The sequence below is a fragment of the Crocodylus siamensis genome, chromosome 4 (genome assembly GCF_052110815.1).
Source record: "Crocodylus siamensis isolate JL-2025a chromosome 4, ASM5211081v1, whole genome shotgun sequence".
Lineage (NCBI taxonomy): Eukaryota > Metazoa > Chordata > Crocodylia > Crocodylidae > Crocodylus > Crocodylus siamensis.
Window position 1 is genome coordinate 186,535,106 of NC_143398.1, and position 13,223 is coordinate 186,548,328.

General features: G+C 44.6%; 1 protein-coding gene across 2 annotated transcripts in view; it reads left to right on the top strand.

Moving 5' to 3' along the window:
- The window catches only part of HECW2 (HECT, C2 and WW domain containing E3 ubiquitin protein ligase 2), a 329,502-nt gene that overhangs the window by 279,331 nt on the left and 36,948 nt on the right, over positions 1 to 13,223 (top strand). For both annotated transcript variants that reach the window (XM_090045208.1, XM_090045209.1), the window contains one exon: positions 12,381 to 12,501. In XM_090045208.1, coding sequence (XP_089901334.1) covers positions 12,381 to 12,501 — 121 coding nt within the window. The remainder of the gene's footprint in view (positions 1 to 12,380; positions 12,502 to 13,223) is intronic.

A 13,223-nucleotide genomic window follows, 5' to 3' on the forward strand; every position in this document is an offset into this window, starting at 1 on the left:
CTCTTCACAGGGCTCCAATACAGTTTGCCCCTATGCACACTACCAGAGAGCCAAGGGAGAACAGAGGACTGTGGGATATTGACTGTTCTTCACACCCAAAAGAAGTTTACAGCCATTCAAGTTAGATTGGGAGGAGGGACATCATCTTGGTAAGAATCCAATCTAAATTCTTACAGAAGAGCCAGTTCTCTCCCTCGAAACGCCTCTTGAACAGCCATACAGTCTCTTTTTGTGCAAGGAGAAAAGCTTTTCTTCTGGCACTAATATAACACTCAGTCGTGGCCTGTGATTCTTTACAAGCTGTAGTGTCTTGAGGCCATGCGAAATGAATTGGTGTTTTCAGTCCAGCTCCGGTAGGTTTCCTCATCATGGCAAGTGCTACTGGCATCCTTGTTAGCATTTTGACCAAAACAACCATGTTTTGAAACCTTGATTAAGCAAAACATGTAAGCACATGCTTGATTTTAAGCATGTGAGTGGTCTCATGATTTTGGAGCTTGAATGAGGAGACCTAAATACACCGTAATGCTGAGAGGTGATCCTTTCAGTTTGTGGTGGCTGGTAAGATTGCACTGTTACTTCCCCATGCAGTACAGATTCTGTAGAACAGAAGAGTTGAGACAAGCAAGCAGGTTTGTGAGCCTTAATAGTCACTTTAAAAACATAATATAAACCAAAATTTAAAATATAAATTGAAAAAAATCCATTTGTATGCTCATTCTTTTGGGAAAAATAATGATATATTATTTAGGTAGGTCTTGTCCTAATTTTTGTGAGGGGTAAGAGACATCCAAATAGGTCTGCAAAATTTTTGTTTTCTTTAACCTTCCAAATTGAAATGAAATGTTGCATTAGGAGCAAAATCATCTAAGATAAAAATTTCAAAATAAGGTAACATTTGTTTTCCGAAGTGGCTTAGGCATTTAAGAACCCAAAGGCCATTGACAGTCAATGGACTTATAAAACAAAAAACCTAACCCACTGTAACAGTTTTGAACAGCTTAATGTAATGCATTCAGGCACAGTGGCCTATACCTGCTGTAATTCTCCAGTATTTTATTTTAAATTATAGCACTGTCATAATTTTCTTTGTAAAATATAATACTAATGCTTCTATCATTATTTAGTTTTGTCTAGCATCGTTATATGCCAGTTTCCTATAGATCAGAGCAACAGTAACAAGGGCCTAATCTCTTAGGTGCATAAAAGCTGCATACATTGGAACTTTATGAAATTGTCTGTTTGGCAGTAAGCAGGATGAATATTTTTCAAATATCTGTTTAAAAAGTTGTTAATTCAAATTAAATTGAACTATATCCCCTGTGACGTCCATGTAAGTCAATTTGAAGTTCACAAATGTTGCTGGAATTACTTTATTGGAGAATATAGTAATAGAAAAAAATGTGGGGGAGTTTGCCACAGTCTAGTAAATCAGAAATGTCTTAAAGGTATTTACTAAAATTATACATAAATAAATCAAATAACTTCTTTCTGAGACTAACCCATGAGGGGGCTTTTATCAAAAAGTTATGTACATTGAACTTCTTTCCTGAGATTAAATAGCCTATGCCCTGTCCTTACAAGCAAGGTAAAACATGAAAGCAAAGCTTGTCCTAAATGTCAATAGACTTGAGTTCTGCTGGACCCACTGGGGACATGTCACTGCAAGCATGCCACTACCAGTATTCCTCTGTTTAAATTGGAAGTTGTCAATTTAAGGTACTCAGCTGATCTCAACTGCAGAAAGCAGATTTTGAAAGTACGAGGGGCCTAAGCATGTAAGACTTGTAACTTAAAAAGGCAACTTGAAACTGCATATTGAACAAAATGAAAAAACATTGCAAACGCTGAGCATAGTTAGGAAGTTCTCGCTGCAAGAATCTTTTGCTAGTCCAGCAGACTTACATATGCACCAGTGGAATTTTCCAGACAGCTGTCATGGGCTGTGATTCATTTCACTCTTAATACATACTTCATTGCTACGGAAAGAATGCAACCCCTTTCCACAGGGCCCAGGAGCTGGCAGGGGCATGACAGGTTTATAATAAATTAGGTTCTCTTGAGGCGACTGACAGGACCTGGCCCTTGAGGCTGGGTGTGGTGCTCCGTTGTGGCCCCACTTATACTGTTTGCCCCACTCTGGCCTTCCCTGGATATCACCCTGCTGTCATGCCTTGATAGTGAAATCATTATTCAACTGAGGAGGTGACCCTCAGAGACCAGGTTGAGCTTGGGGTGCTTCACCTGGCCCTGCTCATCACCAGGCTCTTAGCATCCTGAGCAGGGCTCTTCTTATTCTCAGTCCCAGCCAGATCACTCAACAGTCTCCTTGGTCTGAGCCCGCTGGCACAGTCTCTTTGCCCTGGACTCTTGGCCCTACCCTGATCCCCAGAATTGCAGGGGCACCTCTCTAGCCCCATCTGTGGCCTCTTTGGTGGCCGCCTTCCACCCCTTCAGCCACTCGGATGCCTCATGGCCATGAAGAAAACCTCCAAGTAAAATCTCTAACACCTCTGGGTATACTCACAGTGGGAAAACCTTCTGTGATATGGCTAGTGGATTTCCCGTAGCTCCTGAGGATCTCCATCCCTGTAACTGTTACCCATGCAGCCCTTCAGAGTACTTCCTTCCACCACTCTCATGACTAGAGAGCCCCTGGCTTTGAAGGGAAGCCTGTATACAGGCTAGGTCCACCTGGTCAACTGATCTTGTTTCTGAGCCCAGGCACAGGAGTGCCCTATAAATCCCAATGCAGGCCTGTCTCCTTCCAGCCTACTTCCTAACAAGCAGCCTCACATTCCTGCTCAGTTTTTCCTAGTTGAATAGCCTCTGCTTTTTCTCTCCACTTCTGCTTCTGGCCTGCTTGTCTCTCCCCATCTATTCCCTGCTGCCTATATGGAAGGAGCTCTTCTCCCCATATGGTCCAGAGATGGGCTTCTTGCTTATTTCTAGAAGAGTATTTGTACAGTCTGGCTTCTTGCCTCTGGACTACAAAGGTCCAGTTCATAAAGCGTCCACTCTGTCCTCCCTTGCTCTTCAGTGCTCTAATAGTAACAGGGCCAGGGTTCCACATTACAGGGACCTTCTCATCAGGTCTTGTTATTTTAATTTTCTTTTAATTTCATATATTTCGTAGATATTAGGGCTGGAAGGGATCTTGAAAGATCATCAAGTCCAGGGGCAGGAAGTCAGCTAGGTTCAAAGGATCCCAGCAAGATAAGCATCCAAACATTTCTTAAAAGAGTCCAGAGTAGGTGCCTGCACCACCTCTGGAGGGAGTCTATTCCAGGCCTTGGGGGTTCAGATAGTAAAGAAGTTTTTTGTAGTACTTAGGGTTGGAAGGAACCTAAACAGATCATCAGGTATGACTCCCTGCCCCCCGGCCAGGAATGGGAGCCGGGATCATATCACCCCAGCAGAATATCTGTCCAGTCTCCTCTTGAAGACCCTCAAGGTAGGGGAGAGCACCACCTCACTTGGGAGCCCATTCCAGAGCCTGGCAGCCCTAACTGTAAAGTAATGTCTCCTGATGTCCAGCCTGAACCTTCTCTCTAACAATTTGTGGCCGTTATTCCTAGTAACCCCAGGTGGTGCCCCCAATTCCCACTGGTTACCCCTGGTGAGTTTGTAAATGGCCACCAGATCCCCTCTCAGCCTTCTCTTGTGGAGGCTGAATAGGTTCAGGCCCTTTAGCCTCTCTTAGTAGGGCCTGCCCCGCTGCCTCTTGACCATGCAAGTGGCCCTCCTCTGGACCATCTCAATGCTAGCCATATCCCTCTTGAAGTGCGGCACCCAGAACTGGACACAGTACTCCAACTGTGGCCTGACCAATGCCACATAGAGGGGAATGATCACCTCCCTGGACCTGCTTGTGATGCACCTGTAGATGCACGACAAGGTGTGGTTAACCTTACTGACTGTTTCCTCGCATTGCCGGCTCATGTTCATCCTGGAGTCAACAATGACTCCAAGATCCCTTTCTGCCACCGTGTTGACAGAAAGGGTGTTTCCCAGCCTATAAGTGTGTTGCTGGTTCCTTCTCCTTAGATGCGGTACCTTGCACTTGTCTGCGTTGGATTCCATCCTATTCTCATCCACCTACCTCTGTAATTTGTCTAGATCTAGCTGGATTCTGTCCCTCCCCTCCAGCGTGCCCACCTCGCCCCACAACTTAGTGTTGTCAGCAAATTTGGACAGTGTGCATTCCACTCCCACATCCAGATCACTGATAAAGATGTTGAACAGTATAGGCCCAAGGACCGAGCCCTGGGGGACTCCACTGCCTACATCCCTCTATGTGGAAAATGACCTGTCCACCACCACTCTCTGGGTACAGCCATCTTGCCAATTTGCCACCCATCTGACTGTAGGCATCAATGCCGCAGTCGCCAAGTTTTTTTATGAGAATGTGGTGGGAAAACGTGTCAAAGGCCTTCTTAAAGTCCAGGAAGACGACATCTACCCCGACAGCCTTGTCCAGGGACTTTGTGACCTGATCATAAAAAGAAACCAGGTTAGTCAGGCAGGATCTGCCCTCACTGAACCCATGTTTGTTGCCCCTGAGCATTACCTCCCCTGCTGGGCCCTTGCGGGTGTGCTCTTTGATAATGTTCTCAAAGGTCTTCCCAAGGAATGAGGTAAGACTGACTGGCCTATAATTCCCAGGGTCCTCTTTTCTCTCCTTCTTGTAAATGGGGACCACACTGAACCTTTTCCAATCCTCTGGTACCTGGCCAGTGCCCCATGAGTGCTCATAGAGCCATGCCAGAGGCCCCGCTATGAGCCCCACCAATTCCTTCAGCACTTTCAGGTGAAGAGCATCCAGATCTACTGATTTAAACGCATCCAGCCCCTCCAAAAGTTTCCCAACTAGGTTGTCCTTAACCCTAGGCATGGCGGTGCCTCCCCTGGGTCTGTCCAGAATTCTAGTAGGAGAGATGTCTCAGTCCCTGTTCAGGAATATGGAGGCAAAGAATTTGTTAAAGAGGTCAGCTTTCTCATTTGCCACAATCACCAGATTGCTAAGCCTATCCTGTAGGGGTCACATTACCAGGTGCCTTCTTACTTCCTACGTATTTGAAAAAGGACTTTTTATAATCCTTAATTCTGGTCGCTAGCCCTAGCTCCATCTCTACTTTGGCCTTCCTAACAGCCTTCCTGCAGTCCCGAGCAATGGAGGTGTAATCCTCCTTGGTGATAGCCCCTTGCTTCCACTGTTTGTACACCTCCTTTTTTGCCCTCGGGCATTCCTGGATGCCTTTGCCGAGCCATGGGGGCTTCTTAGCACTCCTGCCCCCCTTGGTGCGCATTGGGACTGACTCCCTCTGAGCTCAGAGGATTGTCTCCTTGAGGAATAACCACCCATCTTGGACTCCCATCTCATTGAAGCTCTGAGACCCCAATGCCTCTCCTACTAACTTTCTTAGCTTACAGAAGTTGGCCCTCCTGAAGTCGAGGACCTCTGCCTTGCTGCTTGCTTTCACCACCCTGCGCTGGATAGTAAATTCCAGCAGGCGATGATCACTGTTGCCCAGGTGGTCGACTACCCGCAATCCTCTCACCGGGTCGTCACCTGTGGCAAGCATTTTCCCTGGTAGGGCTATGCACCTCCTGGGTTAGGTGGAGGTCCTGTATCCCGGCTAGGAACCTATGTGAGCGGTCAGACCTGGCTTCATAGTTTTATAGTTGGTAGGGTCAGAAGGGACCTGAGCAGATCATCAGGTCCAACCCCCTGCCATGGCATGAAAAAGTACTGGGGTCAAACGACCCTGGCAAGGTGTTCATCCAGCCTCCTTTTAAAGACCCCCAGGGTAGGAGCCAGCACCACTTCTCTTGGAAGTTGGTTACAGATCCTAGCCACCCTGACAGTGAAGTAGCACTTCCTGATATCTAGCCTGAATCTACCCTCTGCCATCTTGTGACTGTTATTTCTTGTCACTCCTGGTAGTGCTCGGGGGAACAGGGACTCCCCCAATGCCTGCTGGTCCCCCCTGACTAGTTTGTAAATGGCCATTAGAGCCCCCCTCAGCCTTCTCTTGTGGAGGCTGAACAGGTTCAGGTCCCACAGTCTCTCCTCATAAGGCCTGCCCTGCTGACCCCTGATCATGTGGGTGGCCCTCCTCTGGACTCTCTCCATGTTGTCCACATCCCTCTTGAAGTGCGGTGCCCAGAACTGGACACACTACTTCAGCTGCAGCCTGACGAGTGTCACACAGAGGGGGAGGATCACCTCCTTGGACCTGCTTGAGATGCATCTGTGGATGCATGACAAGGTACAGTTGAGCTTCCTGACCGTCTCCCTACACTGTCAGCCCATGTCCATTTTGGCATCAATAATGACACCAAGTTCCTTTTCTGCCTCTTCCTTGATGAGAAGGGAGTTCTCCAGCCTGTAGGTATGGTGCTGGTTCTTCCTCCTCAGGTGCAGCACCTTGCACTTGTCAATGTTGAAACCCATCCTTTTCTTATCTGCCCACCCCTGTAAGCTGTCTAGGTCTGATTGTAGCCTATTCCACCCTTCTAGCGTGCCCACTTCTTCCCACATCTTAGTAGGCTTACTGCTCCTCCCAGCAGATGTCTGGGTAGTTTAGGTCACCCATGACAACCACATCCCTTGACTTACAGCCTCCGTGAGCCGACCTGAGAATTTTCCTTATGTTCAACCTAAAATGGTCTTGGAGGTGTTTGTGACTATTGGTCCTTGTCATCCCTTGGAGAGCTCTGGTGAATAGACATTCCCCCAGATCCTGATGCATGCCTTTTATGTACTTATAGGCTGCCACCAAGTCACCCCTGAGCCTGCACTTTTCCAGACTGAAGAGTCCCATGGCTCTCAGCCTCTCTTCAGAAGGCCTAGTCTTTTGCCTTCTGATCATACGTGTGGCTTTCCTCTGGACTCTCTCAAGCTTCTCCACGTCCTTCTTGAATTGTGGAGCCCAGAATTGGATGCAGTACTCTAGCTGTGGCCTCACCAAGGCCGAGTACAGTGGGAGGACGACATCCTGAGATTTACTTGGGAAGCATCTATGGATGCAAGCCAGAATTGTGTTTGCTTTACCAGGTGTGACATCGCATTGGTGGCTTATGTTCATCTTGTGGTTAATCGTGTCCCCCCCAAGTCTCTTTCAGCTATGGTGCTAGCGTGTGTAGTACTGCTGAGCCTATAAGTGTGCTGTGGGTTTTTTCCGCCCTCAAGGTGGAGTACCTTGCATTTATTGGTATTGAATGTCGTCAGGTTTATATCCGCCCACTTTCTAAGCCTATCCAAGTCAGCCTGGATCACCAGCCTACCTTCAGGTGTAGATGCTGTACCCCAATGTTCAGTGTCATCAGCAAACTTGGCCAGTCCACTTCTGGCACCAGTGTCCACATCGTTGATAAGGATATTAAACAGAACCGGTCCAAGGATGGAACCTTGGGGGACACCACTGGTCACGGAGTGCCACGATGATTCACTTCCATTGACTACTACTCTCTGGGTCCGACCTTGGAGCCAATGCCCCAGCCATCAGACTGATGTAGCCAAGGCCACAGTTGGCCATTTTTTCCATGAGGAGATCATGGGACACTAGAGCAAAGGCATTTTTAAAGTCCAGATATATGATGTCAATCACTTCTCCCTTGTCCAGGTGATGTGCCACCTGGTTATAGAAGAAGATGAGATTGGTCAGGCAAGACCTACCTGCAATAAACCTATGCTGGCTGTCCCTCAGGATGTTGCCATCAGCCAGCTTGTCAAGAATGGTCTCTTTGACAATTTTTTCCAGAATCTTGCCCGGGGATTGAGATCAAGCTGATTGGCCTATAGTTCCCCAGATCTACTTTCCTCTCTTTCTTAAAGATGAGCACCACATTGGCCTTCTCCCAATCTAAAGGTACTTCACTTGAGTGCCACGAGTTTTTGAATATTTTTGCCAGTGGTTGAGCTGTGATACCTCCTTGTAATCTTGGAGTGTAATCTTTCAGGACCAGCTGACTTGAAGGTGTCCAGCCTCTCAAGCTGTTTCTTTACAGTCCTGGATATAAATTCATCCTCACCCTGGCCATCCCACATCATGCAGGCAGGGCAGTCCCTTTAGGCTGATGAAAAACTGACTCATAGTACCCATTAAGCAGGTTGTTTTTTTTCTGGGTGTCAGTTATCAGTTGTCCCATTTGGTTTAGCAGAGATCCAATGTTACCCTAGCTTTTCTTCTGACTCCCCACAAAAGAGAAGGTCTGTCCAAATTCTTGGTGACCAAGGGCCACAAGATGCCTGGCCACACTCCATGTGGTTTGCATACCTCACAGGCTGCATGTGATGTGGGCCACATGCTGTTCCACAGTGTGCATGCCACCCACCATGCTGCATAGTGGGTGCCATCTCTGCTGTACTGTGCCAGCACCCCAGGTACTACATTGCATTTTTTGTGAATGGAGCCCTGTGGTCTTTTTTTTTTTTTCCCAAAGAAATTATTAATAGGTAAAATGACTACTCTGCATTTGTTCTGCCAAATAGGCTGCAATGTACAGTAGGCAGGGCCTTTATAAATCCCTTAGGAATTTCTTGTTGTTACACTAAGCAGGATGAACTTTTTGGCTTTAATGTGAGTGTGATAAGTAACTCTGAAGGAACGGATTAAAGTTGACATTCTAAAGTGTTACTAGCTAATTAAGGGATTTCTTACTGTTGAGGTTATGATTATAAAGAAAGATCAAAGTCAGTATGTTGTTCAGTCACCTTGGCTACAGATTTGTTTTTTACCTGTCTGGCTTTTGTACTCTTCTGTTTATCAGGTATGAATAGCCATGGAGTTGCCCTTTATATCTGTTTTGAGCAATACAATCTGAGACAGTCACAATTACCACTTCATTTGTATCTTTTTAGCTCTTCCACTAACATTTCTTGTTCCCAAGGTGGAAGTAATTGCTATAATTGCCCTGGAATTTCTTGGCAATGGCAGCTGATTTACAGTGAGAATGCATCTTGTGCTGACAGGATAATTTAATGGTAATTTTTGAGCCATGAGTAATGTGTTACCAGTTTTATTTTCTATAGCAAAGGCTTCCTTTTGGAATTGCTACAGCCCAAGTGAAAAAGTATGAACTTCCCTACCTCCATATCAAATTTATCTCAAAATATGCAAAATGGTGGGGAAAACCAATAATTAATGCATTGCATATAGTTTTAAATAGATACATATATAGTATAGTTGAGGCAGAAATGTCAGGTTGAAAAAACTTGGAGTACCCAGTGAAATATCAAAACCCCACAAAAGGTTGAATATATGGCTATATTCACCTTTGCAGAGGGGTCTTGGACTTTTATTTTGAAACTTTAAGGATCTCGTGACATATTCCACCACTTTATAATCAGCTTTCACACACCCTCATCAGCACCATCATTCTGACAAGGGGACAGGTGGAGCTCCTGAAAGAACCATGAATGGCATTTATTCTGGATAATACTTGTGAGTAAGCTACCTGAGATCTAACTAGATATATAGCTTGCAGTAACTTAGATGCATGGTCAAAGGCTACTCCAGCCACCCTGTTTGCTCTATGGGATTTCTCTAATACTACTGAACTCTGTAGCCTATTCCAGCCCTACTCCTTCTAACCAATAAAGTTCTCCTTTGTACCTAGCATGGGAGACTTATTGGGAGTGGGTCTAGATTATGCCATGGGGTCCCCTTGGTTCAGCTGACTAAGGGAGACCACTACTTGTGCTTCCAACTGAGGAAAGCACCCCAAGTTCTTGAAGTGAGTCAAGTACCCTTCGGGGCTACTAGGCCTGTGTTTCCCAGGGGGCGCAGAGCCAGAATCAAGCCCATCCCTGGGTGGTGGCATCTCTACCCCCAGGTTGGTGGGTGTGGTCCAGGAAGGGGGTTGGCCAGACGTGAGACACCCCCAGGGAGGCACTCAGAGCCTAAGAAGGTGGTCGGGCGCAGTGACGTGGGTGGCTCAGCACAGGAGCACTCACTACTGACCTGCCACAAACACTAACATCTACCTGATCCATCTAAGCAAGTTCATTTTTCTTCTCTCACCTTATCCAGAAGCTGTGCAAACATGGACAAAATCCTGTTTGATAAGCTGAGCAAACTGTCTTCTCCTGTTCCTCTTCACTCTAGAGGCTAAGCACATTGCTCCTACAGTATGAAAGCTCCTATAGTTGATTAGAAGGAGATAAAATAAAAATGATCTATAAAACTAGCTGACATTTTACTGGCAAAAGGCTTTAAAGTCTAGTACTTAAAAGATAGAGTCCTGTATATACATGAATGTTTGCATTCATATTTGTGCATACAGTTCCACATGTGTATCAGAGAACATTATTTCTGAGCAGTTAGGAGCCTGATCACATTGTTACGTACAGGAAATTTTTAGCTTCCCTAGTATTTTTAGATAACATGCATTTGTGTGTTCTAAACCTCAGAGAAGAAAAGGATAATTTAATCTTCTACAAAAGGATAAAAATAAGTAAGTATGGACAAGAAAATGATATTAAAAAGGCAAAATGTAAACTAAATCTGAGCATAGGTGGATTTGGTACTTTGAAAAGTGGAGTGCAGATGATGTGGCACATCCTCACATATTGCATAACACATTTTTCTCCGGTTAAAGAGAAACTAGATGCTTTACTAACTAGATGTTAGTGGGTTAGTGCTATGCAAATATTGCTATTGGAATGTGCGTTAATCTGATAGGTTATATATCAAGTTAAAAGAATCCACAAGAAACAAGACAAAAATAGCCAAAAGATATTGTTTCATTAGTCCTGTAGTCATTACAGTTAGATGTACATATTATTCAGGGTCATATAAGAAAATCTAGCCTTCTCAAGTGTTTTGACAGTGCCTCCAATACTTCACTGTCAGTCATTTTCTACACCTGAGTTAATATGATCATACCTTTGTTAAGGTTTTTAGCTAGAACTAAAGCTGTGAGACATGATAGAAGAGAGATGTTACCAGGAGTAGTTAACAGACAGCAAAATTACAAAAGAAAGCATAGTTTGAATAGTGGAACATCAAGACCATTAAAAAGGATAGAGACTGGTTAACGTCTGTAGAGTGGAGTCAGATTAATAAGAATTAGGGAGATGACAATGTGCCCTAAAGTCAATTGACCCTTTCAAGGCCGCCTGAATAAAAATGTGACTGCTCTTCCCAGGCAGTTGTTTTAAAAATTTGGGTGGAGCAAGAATCAAAGCGGGGTGCAACTGCACCCTCTCTGGATCTGCCCTTGATTCTGAGGAACCCGTTCTTGCAATGGAATCTGTTGGGCAGTGTAACAGTCTCTTTCAGAAATTGGTGGAAATTCTACTGTTTAAAACTAGATTGGACTACACTAGAAAATAGACAACTCTATTTACAATGAATTCCCCTCATTTGCATTGGTATCAGTGGTTCATTTCAATTTGAATGTGTATGAATTGTATATATAGATGTGGGTGGATGTACATATTTTGTCATACAAAGCTTCCTCTTTTTAAAGATACTGCCCGTCACATGTGCATTTCACAAAATCACCTTTTTGTTATTAGTCACATATGAAAGAGCCTCTCAACATTAATTGACTCAGCCTGGTAATTTGAATGTAAAGGAAAATCCATCAGTCTCTCTGCTTTTCCAATATATTTTTCTTGTACTGGCCTAGGTAAAATTTTCCATGAAATGCTCTTTAGCTCTAGTCATTGGACTAAGTGTAACATACTCAAGTTCAACTTGCACTTGCTACACACCTGTTTTTGCTTGTGACTGTGAAAAAAGAAGAGGCTTTATTTATGGGTATATACTATTTTATTAGCTAATACAGATATTCATGAAACATATCTATACCAGACAAAAGTTGGGTCTTTCCAGTTACTCTTTTGCTTTTTAATGGCTCCAATCTTTTTTAGGGCCTACTCTAGAACCTTTAAGCCATTGAAAATAATAAAAAAGTCACCAGGGACTCTAGGGCTGCTTACAGATGTCAACCTCCCTCAAAATGGTGCTGTACTTTAAGTTTGGCATGCCCATGCACTGAGCACCCAGAAGAGGGATTGTATTAGTTTGACCCAGCTCACACAACATCTGTATAGACCAGGCACTTCAACTATTAGATAACAAAAACCAAAAAGCCCCATTGAAGCACCCAGCCTACACAGATGCTGCAGAGCCAGGTCAAAATATGCTTCCTCTTCCGGTAAAGCGCCATTAAAAAAATAAAATTCACATCTGTCAGTGCCCTAGGTGTTCAGAAAGTCTGGAGACATGAGTCTTGTACTAGTTTATAAAAGATTATTTTAAACAAGCATATTGCATGCCTTTGGTCAATACAAAGGAATCTTACTTTTTCTAAAACACCGAACATGATGCTTTGCACAGTTATAGTTTCTCCTCTCATTTCTGCAGGTACTCAGCGTGCCAATGCCCGAGCTCCAGCTCCTTATAAAAGAGATTTTGAAGCCAAGCTGAGGAACTTCTACAGGAAGCTAGAGACTAAAGGATATGGACAAGGCCCAGGGAAGCTAAAGTATGTGAAAGCCTCTTATAAATTAGTATTATTATTTGACACTCACAGGCAGGCAGAATGTTTTACCTTGTGAGTGTACAGTGTATAAGCCCCTTCCCACCAAGAAGAACAGTGGTAGCATAGGGACTCTTACATTTACTGAATCAAGTGGAAAGTTTATTATAAGGTACTTAGGGCCGGGGTTGTCAACTGCAGGTACGTGAGAAGGCGGTAAGCGCGGGCGGGTGGGCGGGGACGGAGTGGTGCCACACTCCATCCTGCTTGGTGTCTGGTCGCGCGCCCTCCCCTTCTCTCCCCCCTGCTCCACGTCCGGCCGCCAGGAGTACACTGACCCAAAAAAGTTGAAAGCTCATGACCTGTGGCCATCATCCCACTCTTAATAGAAAACACAGCATATTCCGCTCCATGTTCTCCTTCCAACTCTTGTATTGTAATATAAACATGATTTCCACTGCAGCAGCAGTGCACTGAAAAGTACTGCATGAAGTGCTAGGTTTTGGAACAGTTCCTTTACAGCAGTTACTATGGGTCGAATAACTTTTTCTTGATCATTCACAAAAACAATTATGCTTTTATAATATATATCTTTATGTTGATTAAATCTACATTAAATAGTACTGTACTTGCATACATTCCAAAGAATGCACAAAAAAAAAAGTTTCAAATCAAGATCTCCAGATATAGGTTTGCCACAATGGAGGCCTCATAAGCCGCGTTAACTA